The following is a 26,797-nucleotide window of genomic DNA, read 5'->3' on the forward strand; positions in this document are numbered from 1 at the left end:
AATAAACCTAGCCAACGTGGCTTTGCATCTTACTGGACTCTGTGGTCATTGGGGGTTCTTTTTGGGTCTGCTGTGTCAGCTATCTGCAGAGCTGGGGCAGCACACAGAGGGAACTCACGCACGCAGCCGAGTGATATCAACAAGGAGAAAGCAGAGCACCACACCGGTACCGCTCTGACAACAGGGACAAACTCCTCAAAATCGGGACAGTCCCGATAGTCAGGACGTCTGGTCACCCTACAGACTTGGGGGGGAGAAGGGGGAGGAAGCCAGAGAATGTAGGAATTCTTTAATAAGGGTTTACCAGTATTTATTTTATCTACACCCATTTACTTTCAGTCCTATTTCCTTGTAAGTTTCCCTTTGCGTACCCAAAGCCTTTTTATTCTCTAGAAAGTCCAAAGTCTTCGTAGGGAGGCAGAGCCCAGCCTGTGCCCAAACTCAGTACCTTCTTTTCCAAGGTGTTACTGCGCCTCAGGGCTTGGCTACACTTGAGAGTTACAGCGCTGGTGGTGGCTTTACAGTGCTGTAACTTACTCCCCGTCCACACTGGCAAGGCACATACAGCGCTGTATCTCCCTTGCTACAGCGCTGGTTGTACTCCACCTCGGCCTGGGGAATAACGACTATAGCGCTGCTCTTGCAGCGCTGGGGTGCCAGTGTAAACAGTGATTAATCTTACTACGCTGTAGCTGACCTCTAGAACCTTCCCATAATGCTTTTTAAGTAAAGATAACACTCTTTGTTTTGTTGTGATGCCTCTCTTTGTTTTGTTGTGAACTCGGGGCTCCCGGAGCTGCTTATCTAAAAAACAAACACAGCTCCTGTTTGCTCGAGCAGAGGCAGGGAGGGGGGATCCCCTAGTGTTTGCTTGAGGAGAGAAGCAGCCCGGAGTGGGGGAGGGGGGGGTCTGTTTTGGAGCAGCTGCTTATCTGGTCTGAAGGCTATTTGCATTTAGTGAATGAGAGAGGGGTGGGGGAAGGGGTCGAAACTTTTTAAATGATTGAAGGTTGTTGCTGTGTATCTTCAAGTCCTTAGAACTTGCAAGGCAGGGAGCTGACACAGTGTCAGCTCCAAAAATCCACTCTCTCTTCTGTCTCCCCCACGCTCCCTGTCACACTCCACCCCACCCCCCTCTTTTGAAAAGCACGTTGCAGCCACTTGAACGCTGGGATAGCGGCCCATAATGCACCACTCCCAACACCGCTGCAAATGCTGCAAATGTGGCCACACTGCAGCGCTGGTAGCTGTCAGTGTGGCCACACTGCAGCGCTTTCCTTACACAGCTGTACGAAGACAGCTTTAACTCCCAGCGCTGTACAGCTGCAAGTGTAGCCAAACCCTCAGACAATGATCTGGTGCTGTCTTTAAAACTCCCCTCTCTGGAATTGTTCCCCCAACGTCAGAATGAGGTGGGGCTGATTTATGTAAGTCCCAGATCCCTTCCACTCCCAGCAGCTTCTGAGAGGATTTGTGATTGATTAGAGCCAGCTGAACCACACCCTAGTTCTAATTTTCTGGGGTAGTCCACTACCTCCAGATTCTTGGGGTTATTTGGGTCTTTTTCACCCTTGTGACAGTTCATTCTCTCATAGTCACACATATAAGAGCAACTTGCTGGGCTAGCGGGTGGTCAACCGTTGCTCCCCTTTGTGCAGGCTGTGGTCTCCCTCCTTTCTAGAACATCACTCTATCATCATACAAGCTGGGTTCTGTCCAGAGGGAAGGAGGCCTCAGCCCCATCTCATCTGGGCAGGAAATGCTATGTATGCATCTTTCCCACTCAAACTATGATGGAGGTGGCTTCAGCACGTCCACTGAGTCCACTTTTCATGGGGTGTCAGCAAAGGCCCTCATGCAGAGATAGCAACTAATGGCCCCTCTTTTTTTTTCTTCGCATGTGTTGAACAAATGGCTGCCCAACCTCATAGCACAGCCTCGCCTACCCTCACACATTCCCTTCTTCCTCTATCCTCTCCCTCATTACATCTGCTCCTTTCATTCATTCTCCTTCCTGCCTCTTCAGGATCCTACATTCATTCCAATGAGACTTTATTAGCATGACAAGCTATAGAAGTGTTTCCAAAGTGGAAGGCAGAAACAGACTGCTCAGGTCTCTGTCAGGAATGGATGCAACCCACCCACAATAGGATCTCACACTGCATCTGAGGTTTCAACTTTTGCCCATTTATCATTCCTATCCATTCCTGAGCTGCCAGCAGGTTGCTCCACAGCATGATGCTCTGTCACTCTTTTTCCCCACAGTCAAGAACAGTTTTCCTCATCACTTTTTGATGACACATCTTTATGATACCTGATAACTTGAAAAAACATCCATCTTGCTCTTTCTCTTACTTGCAATATTGGCCTAGAAAATGTTTATCTCAATCCCTCCTCTCACATTGGCTGCACAGTCGCGCTTTTCTGAGTTTAAACACTTTCTCTCCACTATTCTCCACTTTCCTTATCCCTCTCTTCCCCATCTCCTTCATCATGTTTGTTAAATTTGAGTGCTCAGTCATTCATTCTGCACACTGAAAAAGAAAGAGGCCGCAAGGAGATGTGCAGTGCCTCTGGTCTCTTTCCTTTATTGGTCACTCATGTTCATCAGAGCCAGAAGCTGAGTCTGCCCCACAGCTGAGTCCCATTTCCCTGGTACAGTGAAGCACCCCTCAGAGGGGCTCCTCATAGTGGAAGGCCAATCCTCCCAGGGCCCCCTGGGCAAGCTAAGAAGTTTTCCCTTTTCCCTTGCCTCCATCCCCCCACCATTAGAGCCAGAAGAGCAACAAGGTCCTCTTAGCACAGCAGGGGCCTGGTTGCCTCTGGTGGTAGGTGTGGGGCCAGCCATGTCTTCTTTCTGCTGGAGGCTCTCTGCAGTCTCAGACAAACAGTACTGCATCGGTTTCACTTGAGTCATATTTTCAAACTTTACTTTTTTTTTAAATGGAAGTGGAGGTTCTGGCTTCAAGTGATTTCAGGATCTGGGGCCTTAGGTATAGGTTTATAATGCCTATGTAAAGTAGTTATGGAAAACGATCCACAGTCATAGCCTGAGAAGCAGGCCCCTACCCCACTAATATCAGAAGGGCTGACTTCACCAAATTGCTATTTTCTGAAGGGAAAAGGGATTTGGGGGTGACGGTAGGAGGACTAACTACCAGGAGGGAGATGTTGGAACATAACTAAAAGAAAGGCAATTGATCTAGAGGATGGATCTAGACTGTTCTCAGTGGTAGAAGATGACAGAACAAGGAGTAATGGTCTCAAGTTGCAGAGGGGGAGGTTTAGGCTGGATATTAGGAAAAACTTTTTCACTAGTAGGGTGGTGAAGAACTGGAATGGGTTACCTAGTGAAATAGTGTTTCTTAATATCCAACCTAGACCTCCCCCACTGCATCAGCACAGAACTCCTTGTTCTGTCATCTGCCACCACTGAGAACTGACTAGGTCCATCCTCTTTGGAACCTCCCTTCAGGTAGCTGAAGGCTGCTATCAAATCCGCCCTCACTCTTCTCTTCTGCAGACTAAATAAGCCCAGTTCCCTCAGCCTCTCCTCATAAGTCATGTGTCCCAGCCCCTTGATCATTTCATTGCCCTCTGCTGGACTCTCTCCAATTTGTCCACATCCTTTCTGTAGTGGGGGGCCCAAAACTGGATGCAATACTCCAGGTGTGGCCTCACCAGTGCCGAATAGAGGGGAATAATCACTTCCCTCAATCTGCTGACAATATTCTTATTAATACTGCCCAAAATGCCGTTGGCCTTCTTGGCAACAAGGGCACACTGCTGACTCATATCCAGCATCTCATCCACTGTAATACCCAGGTCCTTTTTTGCAGAACTGTTGCTTAGCCAGTCAGTCCCCAGCCTGTAGCAGTGCATTAACTGAGGACCTCCAAAATATGGAACAATATTTCTGGAAATGGAGGCTCAAACCTGTGACGGAGTAGGGAGTATTAACCTGGTAATTTTGCATGGGAGTTTTACTAGTTTACTGTCTTCTGCTAACATAGGGCATGCCTCTGTTTCCCTGGGGTACTGCACCAATACTAGATGGTGATGGGAAATAAAGGGGTGACTTCACTAAGGGATGATACTTGAAGGCCAGTACATAAACGATGGTGACTGCCCTTCGTAACCTGAGCCCAGGATGGGGTTGGGACCAAGTGACACCTTCTGCCCAGGAAACTGGACAAAGGCTGGAGGAGGGGTCAGGGGTGTGGCTGGGGGAGGCAGCAGGAAGAGGTTTCAGTTTGGAGCTGGCTGGGGAGACGGGAGGGAGGCCCAGAACCCAGGTCTGGGCTCCCCATCCCCCAAGAGGGATCTGACTGAGGGGTCCTGTTTTCTGTACCTACATGCTCTGTTTAGACTGTGTTCCTGTCATCTAATAGAAGCCTAGGAAGCCTCTGTTCATTGACTGAGCCTTAGTCAGGGGGCGGGGCTATCAGGAAGGCCAGGGCTTTATAAAGCCGTGAGTGACCAGGGAGCTTTGTGAACAGAGGCCACTAACAGGGAGTTTCGAGAGGGAGTTCGGAAGGGGAGTGGGAAGGGGGTGAGGTACACTTTCCATTCTTTAAAACCTTTAAACTAAACTATAATTAAATCTTCTTGATTTAAACAAAAACCCTATCATTAACCTTGGTAGCTGTAGGAGAGAATGCAGGCAGACTCCCAGCAGCAGAATGGGGGCTATCCTGTTTATTGTGCTCAGTGTAGCATGTATGATTACCTGCCCTGTGAGCGGGTGGCGTATGTGTGCATTTGGTGCAAGGAGCTCCTGGCCCTCAGAGACCATGTACGGACTTTGGAGGCCAGGGTCGCGGAACTGGAGGAGCTAAGAGAGGCAGAGAGGTATGTTGATGAGGCTTTCCGGGACACTGTAGAATTGTCCCACCTCCTGTCAGACAGCCCCTGCACTGTTGAGGAGGATGAAAGGCCCAGGGAAGCAGAGCTGTCAACGGGAGCAGAGGGAAACCTTCCCATAGTTGGGACCTTCCTTCCAGATGGTGCTGGGGTTGCCTCTCGCACTGAGGTTACCTCTCCTGGGGAGGGAACTCCAGTCACTAGGAAAAGGCAGGTGTTAGTAGTGGGAGATTTGATCATTAGAAACATAGATAGCTGGGTTTGTGATGACCAGGAGAACTGTATGGTGACTTGCCTGCCTGGTGCAAAGGTTGCAGATCTCTTGAGGCATCTAGATAGACTTTCGTGTAGTGCTGGGGAGGAGCCGGTGGTCGTGGTACATGTAGGTACCAATGACATAGGGAAGGGTAGGAGAGACATCCTGGAGGCCAAATTTAGGCTGCTAGGAAAGAGACTGAAATCCAGGACCTCTACATTCTCAGAAATGTTTCCAGTTCCACGCACAAGGCCAAGTAGACAGGCAGAACTGCAGGGTCTCAATGTGTGGATGAGACGATGGTGTAGAGAGGAGGGGTTTAGATTTTTTAGGAACTGGGGAAACTTTTGGGATGGGGGGGCCTATACAGGAAGGATGGGCTCCACCTAAACAATAAGAACAGCTATACTGGGTCAGACCAAAGGTCCATCTAGCCCAGTATCCTGTCTACTGACAGTGGCCAATGCCAGGTGCCCCAGAGGGAGTGAACCTAACAGGTAATGATCACGTGATCTCTCTCCTGCCATCCATCTCCACCCTCTACAGCACTGATGGAGCTGGACGCAGCACTGAGGCACTCCCCACAGCCTGTGGTGCCACCATCTGTCCCAGCAGGGCAGAGTGCTCAGAGGTGGGCACCAACACCTGCACCTGTAGCAGCAACAGCAGCACTGACCACTTCGGTGCCAAAACTACTGGTACACTGTACCATTTCCTACAATGCCGTAATTTGGCACCAATTTCTCTCTGGTATGCACAGTACCATGCCAACCTGCTTCACCATTGGCTCCTCCGCCTAGTGAGGAGGAAGATAATGAGGAGGGGGTGCCTTTTTCTCGGACCACTCTTCTCCCATCCAAACTACTACACCCTTAGGCCCACCCATGCAGACTAAATCCATCCACAAGATGGGCACCCAGTCCTGGTATGATCACCTATGGCTACCACCACCTATGCCTTTTCCCACACAGTGGCCTTATTGGGACCCTGGGCAGCATACAGGGGACAATACCCCAGACCCCCGAGTTCCTACAGGGAAAAGATTAGGAGTTCACCACCAGCCTCAGTGTAGCACCATCAGCGACCCCTGAGAAGAGCTTTAAGGAACAGGAGGAAGCCTTGGAACAGGAGATGATGCCTCAAACCAACATTTCCTCTTCCTCCCCAAACAAGGCCGTAATGCCTCCACCGTCCACAGCTACTGCTGATTTCAAACACTTCGAGGAGCTGTTCAAGAGAATCTCAGATTCCCTAGAGATCCCTCTATAAGACATCCCATAGTCAAAACATAAATTACTGGATATTCTACACACCTCATCTGCATCAAAAATAGCGCTTCCTATAAATGATGTGCTGATGGAACCAGCCAAAGACATATGGTGGACTCTGGCAACTATACCACCCACCTGTAAGAAAGCGGATAAAAAGGGGATGGACTTTTTATTTTCTCACCCAGCACCAAACTCTCTAGTTGTTGACGCAGTCTATCAGTGCAGTAAACAACATAATTTCAGATCTGTGCCATACAACAAAGAATGGAAGTGACCAGACCTTTTTGGCCACAAGGCCTACTCATCAGCCACTCTGCAATTCTGGATTGCCAATTACTTCATATTGATGGCTAAATACAACCAAATCAATTTATGCTAAATTAATTGACTTTATTGATTGTATCCCAAAAGACAAAAGGGAGCAATTCAAAACCATCATATTCTTTGATGTGACAAACACGGCAGCACGCTCCTCTAGTCATGTGCCGAGCATCATGGCTCCACCTATCTGGCTTACCCAGGGAGGTGCAATGCATGGTGGAGGATCTCCCCTTTGATGGCCAAAAGCTGTTTGCCACAAAGACGGATGAGACCCTCCACACCCTGAAGGATTCTCAGGCAACCCTTTGTACTGTGGGTATATATATACCTGCAACGTGGAAAAAACCAGGGTAGATACTGTCCTTCCCAGTGCACATTTCTTCCCCATACACATAAAAACTGAGGCAGTGTGATTCACAATGACAGAAGCAGAGACCTCCAAGACATCAACCAGCTCCACCCATCAGCGTCCCAACAACCCTTGTTGAAACAACAATTTTGAGGGTTTGGTCAAAGGCCTGAACAACCTACTCCATTCATCAGTGCTCACTCCATCTCTGACCATCCCCCATTTTGGATACTGTTTCACCCCTTTCTATTCAGCATGGAAACCCACCACCATGGACAAATGAGTTCTAGAAATAATCCATACAGGCTATACAATACTGTTTATTTCCACGCCCCCTGCCCACCATCCTTCCCCATCCCCCTTCAGGGATGCTTCTCATGAACAGCTTCTATAGCAAGAAGTAAAACACCTCTTGCATCTGGGTGCTGTAGATATGCTGGAGGGTAGGAATAGGGACCAGAGTGACCTAGGCAAATTGGAGGATTGGGCCAAAAGAAATCTGATGAGGTTCAACAAGGACAAGTGCAGAGTCCTGCACTTAGGAAGGAAGAATCCCATGCACTGCTACAGCCTGGGGACCAACTGGCTAAGCAGCAGTTCTGCAAAAAAGGACCTGGGTATTACAGTGGATGAGAAGCTGGATATGAGTCAACAGTGTGCCCTTGTTGCCAAGAAGGCCAACGGCATATTGGGTTGTATTAGTAGGAGCACTGCCAGCAGATCGAGGGAAGTGATTATTCTCCTCTATTCTGTACTGGTGAGGCACTGGTGAGGTGTCCAGTTTTGGTCCCTCCCACTACAGAAGAGATGTGGGCAAGTTGGAGAGAGTCCAGTGGAGGGCAATGAAAATGATTAGGGGCCTGGGACACATGACTTATGAGTAGAGGCTGAGGGAACTGGGCTTATTTAGTCTGTAGAAGAGAAGAGTGAGGGGGGATTTGACAGCAGCCTTCAATTACCTGAAAGGGGGTTCCAAAGAGGATGGACCTAGGCAGTTCTCAGTGGTGGCAGATGACAGAACAAGGAGCAATGGTCTCAAGTTGCAGTGCAGGAGGTCTAGGTTGGATATTGGGAAACACTATTTCACTAGGAGGGTGGTGAAGCTCTGGAATGGGTTACCTAGGGAGGTGGTGGAATCTCCATCCTTAGAGGTTTTCAAGGCCTGGCTTGACAAAGCCCTGGCTGGGATGATTTAGTTGCGGTTGGTCCTGCTTTGAGCAGGGGGTTGGATTAGATGACCTCCTGAGGTCTCTTCCAACCCTAATACAGTATTCTATGATTCTATGAAACACCTTTTACCTGTAGACTCAGGGCTTAATCTTTTGTGGGTTTACGGGGTCTCTCACCAGCAAAAGAGCCCCACACAGCAATACCCCACTCAAGCTCCACCTATTAACAATTACCAAAACAGAATGCACACATCATACACACAATGCTCACCACTCCTAACAAGACAGATGAACCCTTCCTGATGGCCAGCCAGGATCAGATCCATCTGGGGGACTCCAGCCTCTGCACGGTGCCAGAGTGCTGAGGTCTGGCAGCTCCAACCCTGGGGCTGTTTCCTGGAGTTGGTTCCCTTAGAGCACCCCCTTTCCAACCCTAATATTCTATGATTCTATTATGAGGAAATTTCAGATAGGATTAATTGTTCTCCCTCATCTGCCTGATCTTCATCGCTCTCCTCCTCCTGTCTCTAGCATCTGAGGCTACAGTAATTGACCAGTCTGGGAGAAAGGGATCTAGTCCCAGGGTGGGGGGTGGGAGGCAGGTATGGGATCGCATGCCCTGTGGTGTCCAGTAAGGCCAAGGTCAATAGGCATATGGACACTGCGCTGGTAGACACACCAGGGGGCCTATGAGATTCATGCCATTTCCTATCACAAGACCAGTCCCTAGAGTCCCTCCCAGATTCCCACTGTAATCCCCATAGAAGGGAGGGAGGGTGAGCAAGTGGGAGATGAGCCCCTACTGCGCATTGACTGTGAGAATGAAAAGGAGTACACCTGCTCTGAAGGTGGGGCTAAACTTTGAAGTGTACAATGTCCCCTCCACTCTGGTATTGATGGAGTTGATACTGCTGACACTTATCATCTGCAGTACAGAGGTCTTGGTGACTGGTGGTCTAGCCAGCCTCACCTTCAACCTGTCTAGCAATGATGACTCCAGTACCTGGTCTATAGCTAAATCCCATGGTACCACAGGGACTGTACCTATGAACTGGGTGCCAATGAACAAGTTACTGAAGCAATTAGTATATTGAGGCTGACGCTGGAGGAAGGGCAGTCCACATGTTTAGTGGGTATCACTGGTACATGTTTAACTGTTAGCACAGAGGCAGCAGAGGGACTTTGGTCAGGCTATTGCTGTTCTTTGACTGTTAAGCCTGAGATGACTAAGACGCTTACAGACTAACAAATAATTAATTAATAATACTAAGAGCTTGTCTACACGGCAAGTTAACATATGGAAAGCCAGTGTGTGAATCTACAGTGTACTAGCTTGCCATGCATTATCTCACTCCATAGCCAAGTCCTAAGAACTTTAACACTAATGCTGGCAGAGAAGCAAGTGGACACTGCAGGGATTCTGTCTCACTACCAGGGGGTAGTTGTGTTAGTCTGTATCCACAAAAACAACAAGGAGTCCAGTGGCACCTTAAAGACGAACAGATTTATTTGGGCATAAGCTTTCATGGGTAACAAACCAATTGGTGGTCAGTATAATACTGCCTGCATCTGTAATTTTGCACTCCATGCTTCTGAAGAAGTGGGTTTGTTACCCACGAAAGCTTATGCCCAAATAAATCTGTTCGTCTTTAAAGTGCCACTGGACTCCTTGTTGTTTTTGTCTCACGACCATTAGTGGTAGGAAGGCACTGAGGGACAGTAGGGCACCTCCACACTTGATGGCCTTGGGTTGTGGGGAGGCAAGGACATCCAGAGCACAGGCATGGCCCCAACGGACTCTGCTGGCCCAAAGAGTCCAGTCTCCTATGCATGGTACACATGTGCACAAAGGCTACAATCCATGTGGACAAACACATGAAGAAACCACTTGATTACTGTGCTGGGGATTCTGCTAGTGGAGGATTTAACACAGCCCCTCCTAACTATTTACCCCCTGGAGATCTCTCTCACATGGATTTCAATTCTGGACCCCCAATGGATTGTTTTAGGGGTTAATTACCTACTAAGGATTGAACCTTGCCCTCTTATCCCCACTACAGCAAGTAAGGCAGTATGAGTTGAGTTCTGAAGTGCAATTAGACACATAGCACATTAGCTGACCCTGCAGTCTAGCCAAGCTATCTTTCATAACATTGTTTATACAAGTTGCTGTGAGTCTTGTTCTATTGAATCTCAGGCAGTTCCCATCTCAGTTGTGGCCTATTTCCTTCCACCACCACAATTTCGTACCTTGCAGTTGGGATTGGCTCCATTTTCTATCAGCAGCTTGATAGCACTGGGGTGGCCACCTCCTGCTGCCTCCGAAAGGGGGGTGTTCCCATTAGCGTCAGTGCACTCCACCATGTCGATGTGATTACAGAGACGCGTGGCCTTCCCTTTTTCATCGGTACCCACACCATTCTTAGTATCCAAATCTGACACCTGGATAGAAACAGACAAATGGAGAATATAAACATGGAGAATGGGAAAAGAATGCCTTCTGCTCTGGGTACCCCTGGAAATTGTGTATTAGCTGAAAGATTAGTGAAGAGAGATTTTTGGAAACAGTTTATTTACATTGTGAAGTTTCAGGTATGTTCCAGACACACACAAAGCATACTCCCTGCATCAAAGAGCTCACAATCAAAGCAGGCAAAGCAGGCAGAAAGAGATTAGAGGCAGGAAGAGACAAACACAGCATGATGCAACCCAGATGCATGGCAAACACCTTACTAGCTCCCTACTTCATTTATGTTTTGTCCTTTGTTACCTAACGAACAAGTCTCTGAGGGGAGGAACCAGGAGGCTTGGGGCCTCTTGCATAAAGCATGTTTCAGAAGGAACCGTTTCTACAGCCTTCAGCAAAGGCCTATGATCCAAATCAATACATTTGGAAATGAACAGAGCTCACGGAAAAGGACATGAGGTCCCTCCCTTTCTTATGTGTATCCCAGTTCCTATGGAATCTCTTCCCTGCCAAGTACTAACTTCCTTTAGCACAGCCTTCATCTCTTCCACATCCCCATCAAATGCTGCCTCCAGCATCCGTTTCTTCCTTTGTTGTATTTCTCGTTGCTGCTTCTTTTTTTCTTCCTCTTTCTGTCTCTCTCGTTCAGCTTCTTCCTGCTCCTTCTTCACCATCGCAATGAAGGCCTGCAATAAAACAGTCATTGCAGCTTTAAACTCAAAGGGACTCTCAGCCATGTGCAGCAGAAAACAGAGGCTCCAAGCACCCACATGAAAAGGGAAGTGGGCTGAAGTAGGGTTGCCAACCCTCCCAGACTGGCCAGGAGTCTCCTGGAATTGGCCTCAATCTCCTGGTGACTATTAAAGGCAATCCGGGAGATTTTAATAGGCCAAAGTCCAGTTGGCGGCACAGCGAGGCTAAGGCAGACTCCCTACCTGCTCTGGCTCCGCGCAGCTCCTGGAAGCAGTTGACATGTTCAGCTCCTATGTGCAAGAGCGGCCAGGGGGTCTCTGAGCGCTGCCCCCAATGGGAGCTGTGGGGACAGTGCCTGCAGGCAGGGGGCGGTGAGCCTAGGAGCCAGACATGCCATCCGCTTCCGGGAGCTGCCCGAGGTAAGCACTGCCTGGCTGGAACCCGCAACCCTTACCCCCTCCTGCACTCCTACCCCAGCCCTGATCCCCCTCCTATACTCAAACTCCCTCCCAGAACCTGCACCCTGCACCTCCTCCCGCACCCAGCCCTGAGCCCCTTCCTGCACCCAAACTCTGTCCCAGAGCCCAAACCGCACACCCCCTCCTGTACCCCAACCCTCTGCCCCAGGCTCAGCATGGATCCCCCTCCCACACTTTGAACCCCTTGGCCCTACTCCCCAGCCCAGAGCCACACACACACCTGCACCCAACTGCCTGCCCCAGTCCGGTGAAAGTGAGTGAGGGTGGGGGACAGCAATTGATGGAGGGACAGGGGATGAAGTGAGCGGGGAATGGCACCTTGGAGAAGGGACTTGGCAGGGGTGTTGGGTTTGTGCGATTAGACAGTTGGCAACCCTAGGCTGAAGATGGTTTCTCCATTGTTATTATAATTATAATTAAGTTGTTATTATAATAACTTATTAAATATATTATTATTATAATAATAACAGAAAATGTGGACATGGCAGAGGTGCTTAATGACTTCTTTGTTTCGGTTTTCACCAAGATGGTTGGTGGTGACTGGACGTTTAACATAGTGAATGCCAGTGAAAATTAGGAAGGATCAGAATAAGTTAAATATTACTTGGACAAATAAGATGTCTTCAAGTCACCAGGGCCTGATGAAATGCATCCTAGAATACTCAAGGAGCTGAGTGAGGATATATCTGAGCCATTAGCAATTATCTTTGAAAAGTCATGGAAGATGGGAGAGATTCCAGAAGACTGGAAAAGGGCAAATATAGTGCCAATCTATAGAAAGGGAAATAAGGACAACCCAGGGAATTACAGACGAGTCAGCTTAACTTCTGTACCCGGAAAGATAATGGAGCAAATAATTAAGCGATCAATTTGCAAACATCTAGAAGATAATAAGGTAATAAGTAACAAGTCAGCATGGATTTGTCAAGAAGAAATCATGTCAAACCAACCTGATATCTTTCTTTGACAGGGTAACAAGCCTTGTGGATGGGGGGAAGCGGTAGTTGTGGTATATCTTGACCTCAGTAAGGCTTTTGATACTGTCTCACATGACATTCTCATAAACAAACTAGGTAAATGCAACATAGATGGAGCTACTATAAGGTTGGAAAACCATTCCCAGAGAGTAGTTAACAGTGGTTCATAATCATGCTGGAAGGGCCTAACAAGAGGGGTGCCGCAGGGATCAGTTCTGGGTCCGGTTCTGTTCGATATCTTCATCAATGATTTGATAATGGCATAGAAAGTACACTTATAAAGTTTGCGGACAATATCAAGCTGGGAGGGGTTGCAAGTGCTTTGGAGGATAAGATTAAAATTCAAAAAGATCTGGACAAACTGGAAACACGGTCTGAAGTAAATAGGATGAAATTCAATAAGGACAAATGCAAAGTGCTCCATTTAGGAAGGAACAATCAGTTGCACACATACAAAATGGGAAATGACTGCCTAGGAAGGAGTACTGTGGAAAGGGATCTGGGGGTCATAGTGGACCACATGCTAACTATGAGTCAATAGTGTAACACTGTTGCAAAAAAAATGAACATCATTCTGGGATGTATTAGCAGGAGTGTTGTAAGCAAGACACGAGAAGTAATTCTTCTGTTCTACTCTGCGCTGATTAGGCCTCAATTGGAGTATTATGCCAAGTTCTGGGTGCCATATTTCAGGAAGGATGTGGAGAAATTGGAGAGAGTCCAGAGAAGAGTGACAAAAATGATTAAAGGTCTAGAAAACATGACCTATGAGGGAAGATTGAAAAAATTAGATTTGTTTAGTCTGGAAAAGAGAAGACTGAGAGGGGACACGATAACAGTTTTCAAGTATGTAAAAGGTTGTTACAAGGAGGAGGGAGGAAATTTGTTCTTCTTAACCTCTGAGGATAGAACAAGAAGCAATGGGCTTAAATTACAGCAAGGGAGATTTAGATTGGACATTAGGAAAAACTTCCTAACTGTCAGGGTGGTTAAGCACTGGAATAAATTGCCTAGGGAGGGTGTGGAGTCTCCATTATTGGAGATTTTTAAGAGCAGGTTAGACAAACACCTGTCAGGAATGGTCTAGATAATACTTAGTTCTGCCACGAGTGCTGGGGACTGGATTAGATGACCTCTCGAGATCCCTTCCAGTTCTATGATTCTATGATTATTTATAATGCAGCAGCAGTGCCATGTTGTGCTACGCTATGTACACAATCATAACATAACAAAGAGACCATGCCTTCCTCTAAGAGCTTACAGTCTAAGGCCTGGTCTATACTAGGGTGGGGGGTCGAACTAAGGTACGCGACTTCAGCTACACAAATAGCGTAGCTGAAGTCGAACTACCTTAGTTCGAACTTCTTACCTGTCCAGACGCCGCGGGATCAAAGTCTGCGGCTCCCCCGTCGACTCCGCCACCGCCGTTCGGGGTGGTGGAGTTCCGGAGTCGACGGGAGCGCGTTCGGAGTTCGAACTATCGCATCTAGATTAGACGCGATAGTTCGAACTCCGAGAAGTCGAACGCTACCCGTCGACCCGGCGGTAAGTATGGACGTACCCTAAGTGTACAGTAAGAGACATATGAATGATACAATAGACAGGGATGCACAAAGTAACACTGAGACAATTACAGTTTTCACAGGACAGCATGATACAGGGAGAAAAATTCTGATGTTAGAGAGAGCTTTAATTAAGCAGATAAAGACATAAAATCCAATGTCTAGAAGTTGAAACTAGACAAATTTAAATGGAAAATAAGGCACACATTTTTAATAGGATAATTAAGCACTGGAACAGGTTACCAAGGGATGTGATGGATTCTCTGTCACTTGAAATCTTTAAATCTAGATTGGGCATCTTTCTAAAAGAGATGCTCCAGTTCAACCACAAGTTACATAAGAATGGCCTTGCTGGGTCAGACCAATGGTCCATCTAGCCCAGCATCCTGTCTTCCAACAGCGGCTGGTGCCAGGTGCTTCAGAGGGAATGAACAGAACAGGCAATCACTGAGTGATCCATTCCCTGTTGTCCACTCCCAGCTTCTGGCAATCAAAGTCTACGGACATCCAGAGCTTGGGGTTGCATCCCTGACCATCTTGACTAATAGCCATTGATGGACCTATCCTTCATGACTACATCTAGTTCTTTTTTGAATCCCATAGTTTTGGCTTCACAATGTCCCCTGGCAATGAGTCCCACAGGTTAACTGTGCACTGTGTGAAGACGTACACAAGTTACTGGGCTCAGTGTATGAATCATGAAGTGCAATTCTATCTCTTGTGTTGTGCAGATCAGTCTAGAATCAGATGGTTATTATGGTCCCTTTTTTCCATCTAATTTATGAGATGCTGAGATACTACTTCACGGGTGCGCAAATTTTTTAGCTTGAGGGCCAATAAAAATTGGATGGTGGGCCATGAATGCTCATGAAATTGGGGGTTGGGGTGTGGGAGGGGGTGAGGGCCCTGGCTGGGGGTGACGGCTCTGGGGTGGGGCTGATGTGTTTGGGGTGCAGGAGAGTGCTCTGGGCTGGGACTGAGGGGTTGGGTGGCAGGAGGGGGATCAGGGCTGAGGCAGGTTGGGGCATGGGAGGGCCCTCAGGGGTACAGGCTCCAGGTGACACTTACCTCAAGTAGCTCCTGGAAGCAGCGGCATGTCCCCCTCTGGCTCCTACGCAGAGGCACAGAGCCGGCCACGCGGCTCTGCACGCTGCCCCATCCACAGGTGCCACCCCTGCAGCTCCCATTGGCCACAGTTCCCGGCTACAGGGGTGGTGCTTGGAGAGGGGGCAGCGTGCAGAGACCCCTCTGGCTGTCCCAGCTGGAGCTCAAGGGCTGGATTAAAAGGCCTGATGGGCTGGATGTGGCCCACGGGCCTTAGTTTGCCCCCCGCCCCACCTCCGTGCTACTTCTTTCATGTACCCCGAGCTCCAGGAGAGAAGCCCTAAGCCTCACCTTTTTAAGTGCGATTATTATTTTTGCAGCAGTTTGAAGCCTTCAGGGGTTGGACTTTGCCAGTTGAGAGAGCTCAAGCTTTTCTAGGAAAGCTGTTATCTTTGCTCTAGGGTCTCAACTTTCATTTTTAAAATGAAGTATCTAGCCTTATGGTTGTGAAGACAATCTTCAAAATATGCCCCAACTTTAACCAATTCCATGAAGTCTGTCTGAGTCTGCAGGCAGACTGAAAAAAAACCCGGTTACCTACCTCTTGGTAACTGTTGTTCTTCGAGATATGTTGCTCATGTCAATTCCAAGTAGGGGTATGTCTACACTACAAGAGTAGTTCGATTTAACTTAGGTCGAATTTGTGGATTCGACCTGATGAATTCGAATTTGTGTATCCACACTAAGGACACTAATTCGACTTTGTGAGTCCACACTAACGGGGCAAGCGTCGACATTGGAAGCGGTGCATTCTGGGCAGCTATCCCACAGTTCCCGCAGTCCCCGCTTCCCATTGGAATGCTGGGTAGAGCCCCCAATGCCTTCTGGGGGAAAAATGTGTTGAGGGTGGTTTTGGGTAACTATCATCATTCAACCGTCACTCCCGCCCTCTCTCCTTGAAAGCGCCGGCGGGAACTCTGTTCGCGCACTTTTCTGGTCAGTGACAGCGCGGACGCCACAGCACTGCGAGCATGGAGCCCGCTGCGATCATCGCTGCACTTATGGCCGTTGTCAACTCCTCGCACCTTATCGAACACCTCTTGCACAGTCAGCTGCTGAGAAATCGGGCGAGGAGGCTCCGGCAGCGCGGTGAGGACGTGAAGTGTGAGAGTGGCACAGACCTCTCGCAAAGCACGGTACGCCGCACCGTGGAGATTATGGTGGCAATGGGTCACGTTCATGCTATGGGACGGCGATTCTGGGCCCGGGAAACAAGCACAGACTGGTGGGACCGCATAGTGCTGCAGGTCTGGGATGAATCACAGTGGCTGCGAAACTTCAGGATGCGTAAGGGCACTTTCCTTGAACTGTGTGACTTGCTGGCCCCTGCCCTGAAGCACCAGGACACCCGGATGCGAGCAGCCCTGAGTGTGCAGAAGCGAGTGGCCATAGCCCTCTGGAAACTTGCCATGCCAGACAGCTACCGGTCAGTAGCGAACCACTTTGGCGTGGGCAAATCTACTGTGGGGGTTGCTGTGATGCAAGTAGCCCACGCAATCGTTGACCTACTGCTCTCGAAGGTGGTGACCCTGGGAAACGTCCAGGTCGTCATAGATGGCTTCGCCGCGATGGGATTCCCAAACTGCGGTGGGGCTATAGATGGCACTCACATCCCTATCCTGGGACCGGCCCACCAGGCCAGCCAGTATATTAACCGAAAGGGCTACTTTTCAATGGTGCTGCAAGCACTGGTGGACCATAGGGGACGTTTTACCAACATCTACGTCGGGTGGCCGGGCAAGGTTCATGACGCGCGTGTGTTCAGGAACTCTGGTCTGTTTAGACGCCAGCAGGAAGGTAGTTTCTTCCCGGACCACAAAATAACTGTTGGGGATGTGGAGATGCCTACAGTGATCCTCGGGGACCCAGCCTACCCGCTAATGCCCTGGCTCATGAAGCCCTATACAGGCGCCCTGGACAGTGACAAGGAGCTCTTCAACTACTGGCTGAGCAAGTGCAGAATGGTGGTGGAGTGTGCTTTTGGACGTCTCAAGGGGAGATGGAGGAGCTTACTGACTCGCTCGGATCTCAGCGAAACCAATATCCCCATTGTTATTGCAGCTTGCTGTGTGCTCCACAATCTCTGTGAGAGCAAGGGGGAGACCTTTATGGCGGGATGGGAGGTTGAGGCAAATCGCCTGGCTGCTGATTACGCTCAGCCAGACACCCGTGCCATTAGAAGAGCCCAGCGGGAAGCGCTGTGCATCCGGGAGGCTTTGAAAGCTAGGTTCCTCAGAGAGCAGGGTAGCCTATGACTGTCCAGTCTCTTTACAGAGAAGCTGAACCTGCCCCTGTTTCAGTTACTATTGACTTTTTTCAGCGGTTACATACCCCGTTCAACAGGTTTCCCCCCTTCCAACAGACGTTTAAAAATAAAGTTATTGGAACATTTTTAATTAACAAAGTTTTCTTTACTAACGAATTCTCGTTCAAGGGTTCCAACAGGGACGCAGACTGTGGTGGGTACGGTGTGCAGTGATGTACAGACCGCTTCTACACTCGAGGACTGACATGCTCCTGCTCCTACAGCGGTCCTTGGGGGGGAGGACGGTTACCGGAGGGTGTGCAGGAAGGGGTGGGTTTGCAGGAAGGGGTGAGGGGTGTGTGGGAAGGGTGAGTAGGTGTGGGGGGATGATGGCTCTGGCTGGGGCTCAGGGCATCGGAGAGGTTCATGGCTAGGGTGGAAGGGCATGGTAAGGGCAGCCTGCCTTGCCATTTGTGGATGCCAGGCGCTCGGACCCTGGGGCAACATACACCTCCCAGACTGACCTGGGGCAGCAGACACCTCGCAGAGTGACCCGGGTGCCTAGTGACTGCACTCTGTGTGTGACCTGCTGTTGATCCTGCCCCCATGTCTGTACCCTGTTAATGGTGGCTGTCCTATGCAATTAAGAAACCCCCCCACCCTTCACACAAACTCTTCTGCAAAGAAACATGACGGAAACAGTAATGAACAGCAAACTGTTTTTAATACTCAACTACACAGTTGGGGGATGAAACTGGGATTTGGGATCGGGTGAGCCAGGAAGGCAAGCAATTCTCATACTTTAGGGAATGAGAGCTGTTTGGTACATGAGCGCTCTGCTGGGGTGGAGTGACAGTTTTCACGGCCCCTAGTGCCCCTCCTTCTTGTGATTTTGGGTGAGGGGGGGACAGGACTTTGTGGCGGGGGAGGGCGGTTGCAGATACAGTTCAGGGGGGCTCTCTGCTCCTGCCTGCGGTCCTGCAGAACATCCACAAGGCGCCGGAGCGTGTCCGTTTGCTCCCTCATTAGGCCAAGCAGCGTTTGAGTCACCTGCTGGTCTTCCTGCCGCCACCTGTCCTCCCGTTCGCTGTGTGAGCGCTGCTGCTGAGAGACGGTCTCCCTCCACTGGCTCTGCTGGGCCGCCTCGGCTCTGGAGCAGGCCATCAGTTCAGCGAACATCTCGTCCCGAGTCTTTTTCTTTCGCCACCTAATCTGCGCCAGCCTCTGTGAGGAGGATGCCGGGGCAGTTCGGGAAAGAGCCGCAGCTGTGTGATGGGAAAAAGGAAGTGATTTCCTTCCAAAGATACATGTTTGCGAACACTGAACACAGTCTACTCAGTTTCTATGAACAAGACCATACACGGCACCTAATCTCATGTGCTCTCAGGACAAGTTCGAATTTTCGGCATTCGCTTTCATTGCCTGGGGTCTTGCACTGGAGATCGGACAAGCGGGGCAGGACAGCAGAATCCGTGTAGCAGCCAGGCCTGGTAAGCCGTAAACTTTAGGCTGCTTAACAGTTAATGGATAGCAGTGCCCTCCTGCTGCAGGCAATCTGGAAAGCATAAAGTCTGACCCTGTTCCAGCCCCTCGCGGCTGTCCCCGGGAAAGATCCCTGTATGCTTTTCCTCTGCAGCCTACAACACGTGGCTGTTAAACGACGGTCATTGTTATGCAAAGGAAAAGTCAAGCATTCACAATAGTAACATTAAAGTAATTCCCCTAATTAGATGCAGCAGTCGCCGAGCGAGATCACCCTGAGGCGGGTCTCCAGGAGAAACAGAGAGCGAATGCTGCGTGAATCCCTGCACAGACCAGGGCCCTATGCTGCCATGCTGGTCGAGGCGATGCTCCCATTATACCTCCTGATGGCCTGGCGCGGAAGAGTGTGCTTCCACGGAGCACCCAACAAGGCACCTCTCCCCAGGAACCTCCTGCGGAGGCTTTTCGAGTACCTGTCAGAGAGCTTCGTAGAACTGTCCCAGGAGGATTACTGTTCGATCCCTATATGCATTGACCTTCTTTTTATATAGTTTTTATTCCTGTTTTGTTAAAAAATAAATGTTTACATGTTTATAGCACTTACCGACTGATCCTTCCCCTGATTCGGAGTCCGGGTTAACGGCCGGGGAGGGTTGGTAGGGGATCTCTGTGAGGGTGATGAAGAGATCCTGGCTGTCGGGGAAAGCAGTATTGTAAGCGCTGTCGCCTGCCTCGTCCTCCACAAACCCTTCCTCATCTTCCCCATCGGTGAACATCGCCGAGGAACTGCCCGTCGACACCATCCCATCCTCAGAGTCCACGGTCACTGGTGGCAGACTCACCGAGAATGGCATGCAGTGCCTCGTAGAAGCGGCATGTCTGGGGCTGGGCTCAGGAGCGTCTGTTTGCCGCTTTGATTTTTTGGTAGCCTTGTCTCAGGTCCTTGATTTTCACGCGGCACTGCGTTGCATCCCGGCTGTATCCTCTGAGTGCCATGGCTTTGGAGACCTTCTCGTAGGTCTTTGCATTCCGTTTTTTGGAGCGCAGCTCCGAAAGCACAGACTCATCGCCCCACACAGTGATCAGATCCAAGACTTCCCGGTCAGTCCATGCTGGGGCCCTCTTTCTACTCTGAGATTGCATGGACTCCTCTGCTGGAGAGCTCTGCATCGCTGCCAGTGCTGCTGAGCTCGCCACGACGTCCACACAGGAAATGAGATTCAAACTGGCCAGACAGGAAAAGGAATTCAAATTTTCCCGGTGCTTTTCCTGTATGGCTGATCAGAACATCTGAGCTCGGACTGCTGTCCAGAGCGTCAACAGAGTGGTGCAGTGTGGGATAGCTCCCGGAGCTAGTAAGTTCGATTTGCATCCACACCTAGCCTAATTCGACATAGCCATGTCGAATTTAGCGCTACTCCCCTCGTCGGGGTGGAGTACCGAATTCGAACTAAAGAGCCCTCTAGGTCGAATTAAATGGCTTCCTGGTGTGGACGGGTGCACGGTTAATTCGAATTAACGCTGCTAAATTCGAATTAAAGTCCTAGTGTGGACCAGGCCTAGGTGTGTGAGTGCCGCATGCAGTCGCTGGAAGGTTTTTTCCCCAGTGGTATCTGTAGGGTCAGCTCTGGAGCCCCCTGGAGTCGCGCCTTCATGGTGCCGTATATAAGGCCCTGCCGACCCCCCCCCTCCAAATCTCTTCAGTTCCTTCTCGCCAGCTGACTCCAATAGAGGGGTAGGTGGGTGGGTCTTAGAATGGACATAGCAACACATCTCGAAGAACAACAGTTTTGAAAAGGTATATAACTTTTTTTTTCTTCGAGTGCTTGCTCATCTAGATTCCAAGTAGGTGACTCCCAAGCAGTCCCTAGACGGAGGGGTCTGAGGTCACGCAGCTTGCATCACTGATTCACGGATTGAAGTACTGCCCTGCCAAATGTGGCATTGTCTCTGATGAAGGGTTAAAATCCATGTGCATTTTGTCCAGAGTATGGTCAAGAGACCAGAGGCCTAGCAAACAGTGATCAGCTAAGAGAAAGCTGGGTAAACAGATAATCTTGTTTTGCTAAAATAAGACTAGTCAGCAAATTGCCAGGTTTTGGAGCTAAGAACTAAATAATTGTGTCTTATTCAGAGTTATGCATTGAACAAAGAATCCCTGTTCCTATTGTGATAGTTTCTTCTGTAGGGAGATGTTCTTCCCACAGATCCAACCTTGAGTTTATGAAAAGTTGGCACATGTCAGTATAAGATATGGCATCCTCCCACCTCCCCTTTCAAAGGGCCAATCCCTTGCCTTAAGACATAAAGGAGACAATCTTTATTGCCATATACTTTCACTGTTTCATTGCTTTAACCCTTAGGAATGTAACTGTTGGACAATCAAAGGAGTTGCTCTGTTCCTATGGACCCCAAATCAGAATTAAGCATATATATTTTATACTATTAATTAAATGTTAACTTGCTAACTTGAGATCATGGGTGGAGACATTATGTAACCTGTTAACCATTGGCTACTGTGCTATCTTGTCTTGCTGCAAAACCTATCCCAGGGTGCCTACCCCCATCACTTTCCCCCACCCATGGAAAATCTATATATTTTATTGTAATCAACTGATTGGCAGTGTGTCTGAGCCTAATAAGCAAGGTGACACTCCGCCAGCACTGTGTGTAATAAACTCCTGTGCTTGACCTCTACAGAGTGTGGATTTTTGTCCTTCATCTGACTTGCTGTACAATAGCATAATGCAAACTAAAGGTGTACATAGACGACCATGTTGCAGCTCTACAGATTGGGACCTGTGCCAGAAAAACTGCTGAAAATGTCTCAGCCCTAACGGAGTGTGCTGTCAGTGCGGGTGCATGTATCTTTGCCAAATCATAGCACGCACGAATACGAGATGTGATCCACAATGAGATTCTCTGGGATGACACTAGGCAGCCCTTCATTCTGTCAGCTATTGCTACAAAACGCTGAGTTGTCTTCCGAAACAGTTTTGTCCTTTCAATATAAAAGGCCAATGCCTACCTAATGTCCAGGGAATGGAGTTTTCACTCTCGGTTGTTGGCATATGGCTTTAGGTAGAAAACCAAGGAAAGTGTCTTGGTTTGTGAGGAATTGTGAGACTACCTTCAGAAGGAAGGCTGGGTGAGGCTGTAGTCAAACCTTGTCCTTACAGAACATCATGTTCAGATGTGAAGGCTTGAGTTCAGAGACCCTCCTGACTGAAGTGATAACCGCCAGGAAAGCCACCTTCCAGGATAGGTAGAGTAGTGAACAAGTCGCTAGAGGCTCAAACGGGGTCTCATTAATCTTGATTGTACAAGATTGAGATCCCATGCAGGGACTGGTTGTCGCATTTGGGGGTATAACCTGTCCAGCCTCTTGAGAAAAACAGCCAACAATTGGGTTAGCAAAGACTGATTGGTCAGCCACCCAAGGGTGGAATGCCAAAATCGCAGCCAAGGGAACCTTTATGGAGGACCCTGACAGCTTGCTGTTTTAGGTGCAACAAATAGTCCAAAATGGAGGGTATTGATGACTGCAAAGGTGAAGTCCCCTTCTGCATTGACCAGATGGAAAATCTTTTCCACTTAGCCAGGTATGTGGCCCTAGTGGATGGTTTCCTGCTGCTGAGGACCTCTCTAACGGGTCCTGAGCATGCCAACTCCAAGGGGCTTAGCCATGGAGTTTCCATGCTGTGAGGTGGAGAGACTTGAGGTTGGGATGTTGAACATGGCCATGGTTCTGTGTGATCAAGTGTGGAACTAGGGGCAGGCTGATTGGTGTCTTCACCGACAGGTTTAGGAGTGTAGTATACCAGTGCTGACGTGGCCAGGCTGGAGCTATCAATATCAAAGGCGACCTTTCCTTCCTGACCTTCAGCAGAGCCTTGTGAATGATGGGTGGAAACGTGTAAAATAGGTTGTCCTTCCAGGGAAGGAGGAATGTACTTGCAATCGAGCCCCAGCTGTGATTCAGGAGAGAACAGAACTGCAGGCATTTCCTGTTGTGTCTTGTTGCAAACAAGTCTATGTGGTGTCAAGTATCAGAGGGGTAGCCATGTTAGTCTGGATCTGTAAAAAGCAACAAAGAGTCCTGTGGCACCTTATAGACTAACAGAAGTATTGGCGCATAAGCTTTCGTGGGTGAATACCCACTTCATCAGACGCAGTGGGTATTCACCCACGAAAGCTTATCCTCTAATACTTCTGTTAGTTTATAAGGTGCCACAGGACTCTGTCACTTTTTACAAGTCTATGTGGGGAACTCCCCATCTTTGGAAGATGCTGTTCACAATGTCCAGGCAAATAGACCACTCGTGGTTGCAGAAGGACCGTCTGAGGCCTGGTCTACACTAGGACTTTAATTCGAATTTATCAGCGTTAATTCGAACTAACCGCTCAACCGTCCACACCAGGAAGCCATTTAATTCGAACTAGAGGGCTCTTTAGTTCGAATTTGGTACTCCACCCCGGCAGGTGGAGTAACGCTAAATTCGCACTTGCTAGCTCGAATTAGGCTTGGTGTGGATGCTAATCGAACTTAGCAGCTCCGGGAGCTATCCCACAGTGCACCACTCTGTTGACGCTCTGGACAGCAGTCCGAGCTTGGATTCTCTGGCCAGCCACACAGGAAATGACCCGCGAAAATTTGAATTCATTTTCCTGTCTGGGCGGTTTGAATCTGACGTTCTGGTTGCACATCGGGGCGAGCTCCGCAGCACCTGCAATGATGCAGAGCTCTCCAGCAGAGGAGTCCGGGCAATCCCAGAATAGAAAGAGGTCCCCAGCATGGAGTGACCGGGAAGTCCAGGATCTGATCGCTGTGTGGGGCGAGGAGTCTGTGCTCTCGGAGCTGCGCTCCAACAAGCGGAACGCCAAGACGTTCGAGAAGGTTTCTAAAGCCATGAAAGACAAAGGATACAGCCGGGATGCGATGCAGTGCCGCGTGAAAGTGAAGGACCTAAGACAAGGGTATCAAAAGTCAGAGCGGCAAACGGACGCTCCGGAGCCCAGCCCCAGACATGCTGCTTCTACGAGGCACTGCATGCCATTCTAGGTGGGTCTGCCACCAGTGCCCCACCAGTGACGGTGGACTCCGAGGACGGAATAGTGTACCGGGACAGTTCCCCCTCCCTGTTCGCCGATGGGGAAGATGAGGAAGGGTCTTTAGAGGACGGCGCAGGCGACATGGAACCCACTCCCGCTTTCCCTGACAGCCAGGATCTCTTCATCACCCTCACAGAGATCCCCTACCAACCCTCCCGCCCGTTAACCAGGACTCGGAATCAGGGAAGGATCAGGCGGTAAGTGCAACACACGTATAAACATTTATTTTTATAACGTTGTTATAGAAAAATAGAAACAGTATTTACAAAATTCTAAATATTAAACTATAATATATATTAAATTATATGAAGAGAAGGTCCACACAAATGGACTTTAAAAATTCTAAATATTTACAAATTAAAACATTCTAAATATTAAACTATAATATATATTAAACTATATAAAGAGAAGGTCCACACAAATGGGGATAGAAAAATAGTCCTCTAGCGACATTTCTACGAAGGTGTCATTCAGTTCCTCGCAAAGCCTCCGCATGAGGTTCGTCGGAAGAGGTCGCTTGTTGGGCGCTCCGTGGAAGCAGACTCTTCCACGCCAGGACATCCGAATATAGAGTGGAACCATCGCCTCTACTAGCATTGCTGCATATGGTCCTGGTCTGTGCAGTGCCCCGTAACATGCGGTCTTTCTGGGCACGAGTGACCCGCCTCAGGGTGATCTCGGTCTGCAAATACTGCATCTAAGTAGGGCAATTAGTGTAGTGTTACTATTGTTAATGGTTTACAATTAGGTTGCATAACAATGACCCTCGCCTAACAGCCACGTGCGAGAGTCCACAGAGAACAAGCATGCATTGATCGTTCCTGCGCGCTGGCGGGAGGGGCTGCTAAAGGCTTATCCTTTCTGCTTTGCACATTGCCTTTAGCAGGAGAGCACAGCTAACCAGTAACTGATAAGCAGTATGTACTGTAAGGCTTACCAGGACTTTGTGCAAGAGGGATGCAGCTATCTTTCCTCGCTTGTGCGCTCTCCAGTGCAATGGCGCCGCCAATGAGAGCGTATTCCGAAATCTCGGACTAGTTCTGAGATCTCCTGAGACTTGGTTCCCTCTTTGGTCTTGTTAACTGAAACTGACTGGACTGTGTTTACTGTTGGCAAACATGTATGTGTTCAAGGAAATCACCTACTTTTTCACATCACACAGCTTCGGCTCCTTCCCGGACTGCCCCGCCATCCTCCTCGCAGAGGCTGGCTCGGATTAGACGCCGAAAGAAAAAGACAAGGGACGACATGTTCCAGGAACTGATGGCCAGCTCCAGAGCGGAGGCGGCAGAGCAGAGACAGTCGAGGGAGAGCCTGTGTCAGCAGCATCGCACACACCTGGAACGGGAGGATAGGTGGCGGCAGGAAGACCAGCAGGCGACTCAAACGCTGCTTGGTCTAATGAGGGAGCAAACGGAGACGCTCCGGCACCTTGTAGATGTTCTGCAAGACCGCAGTCAGGAGGAGAGAGCCCCCCTGCAGTGCATCTGCAACCGCCCTCCAACGCCAAGAAGTCCTGTCCCCCCCTCACCCAAAGTGACAAGACGGAGGGGCGGTAGGGGCCGTGAGAACTGTCCCTGCACCGCAGCACACCGATAATGTTAGAGACAACTGTCGCGCTGTAAATTTGTACAAGCTCTTTCTTTACAGCATCAACCAGTCCCAACTCCAAGTTCAAACCCCCCACTGTGTATTACATTATTAAAAGCGGTTTGGTGTTACTGACTGTGTCCGTCACGTGTCGGGTGTCAGAAGACTTTCTGTTGTTCTGTGGGGGGGGGGGGGGAATTGTAATGTCACTGCATAGCCCACAGTGCCATGCTACAGACTTGGCTGCAGGGTCAACTGCAGGGCACACACAGACTGCAGTCACTAGGCACCAGGGACAGTCTGTGTGGTGTATGCTGCCCCGGTCTTTCCTTGATGTGTATGCTTGTGCAGGGTCCTGGTGCCTGACATCCCCGAATGTAAAGGCAGGCTTCCCTTCACATGCATTTGGACCATAGTCACGATCCTCCCCGGTGCCCCGAGCCCCAAAAAGAGACCTCATCCAGGGGCAGATACTCACCCTTCCCCACACCCTCACCCTTCCAACGCCCAAACCCACAGCCGTCATGGTAACCCCTATCCAAGGACGGCACCCCTCGCCCCTTCCTGCAAACCCACCCATCAGTGCACACCTTAACCAGCACAGAATGCTTCCATGTTTCAACGAATAAACAGAAATGCAAAGTCAACGAAAGATTTATTATTAATTACTAAAACATGTCCTTAGTTTTAAAACGTCCTTGGGAAGTGGGGAAAACTTGGTTTATGATCAGGCTCTCTTAAAATCAAGTGGACAGTCACAGGTTACCCTGCTCTGCGAGGAAACTTGCTTTCAAAGCCTCCCTGATGCATATCGCTTCCCGCTGGGATATTCTCTCAGCACGGGTGTCTGGCTGATC

At 49.3% G+C, this 26,797-nt stretch overlaps 1 protein-coding gene across 3 annotated transcripts in view; it reads right to left on the reverse strand.

The window, feature by feature from the left end:
* IQANK1 (IQ motif and ankyrin repeat containing 1) overlaps positions 1-26,797 on the reverse strand; it is a 153,292-nt gene that overhangs the window by 74,496 nt on the left and 51,999 nt on the right. For 2 of the 3 annotated variants that reach the window (XM_039527860.1, XM_039527858.1), the window contains exons 5-6: positions 11,218-11,382; positions 10,480-10,671 (exon numbers count right to left, since the gene is read on the reverse strand). In XM_039527860.1, the coding sequence (XP_039383794.1) occupies positions 10,480-10,671; positions 11,218-11,382 (357 nt within the window). The remainder of the gene's footprint in view (positions 1-10,479; positions 10,672-11,217; positions 11,383-26,797) is intronic. The other variant, XM_039527859.1, reaches the window with a different exon arrangement.

This window comes from Mauremys reevesii, linkage group 2 (genome assembly GCF_016161935.1).
Source record: "Mauremys reevesii isolate NIE-2019 linkage group 2, ASM1616193v1, whole genome shotgun sequence".
NCBI classification, from domain to species: Eukaryota; Metazoa; Chordata; order Testudines; family Geoemydidae; genus Mauremys; species Mauremys reevesii.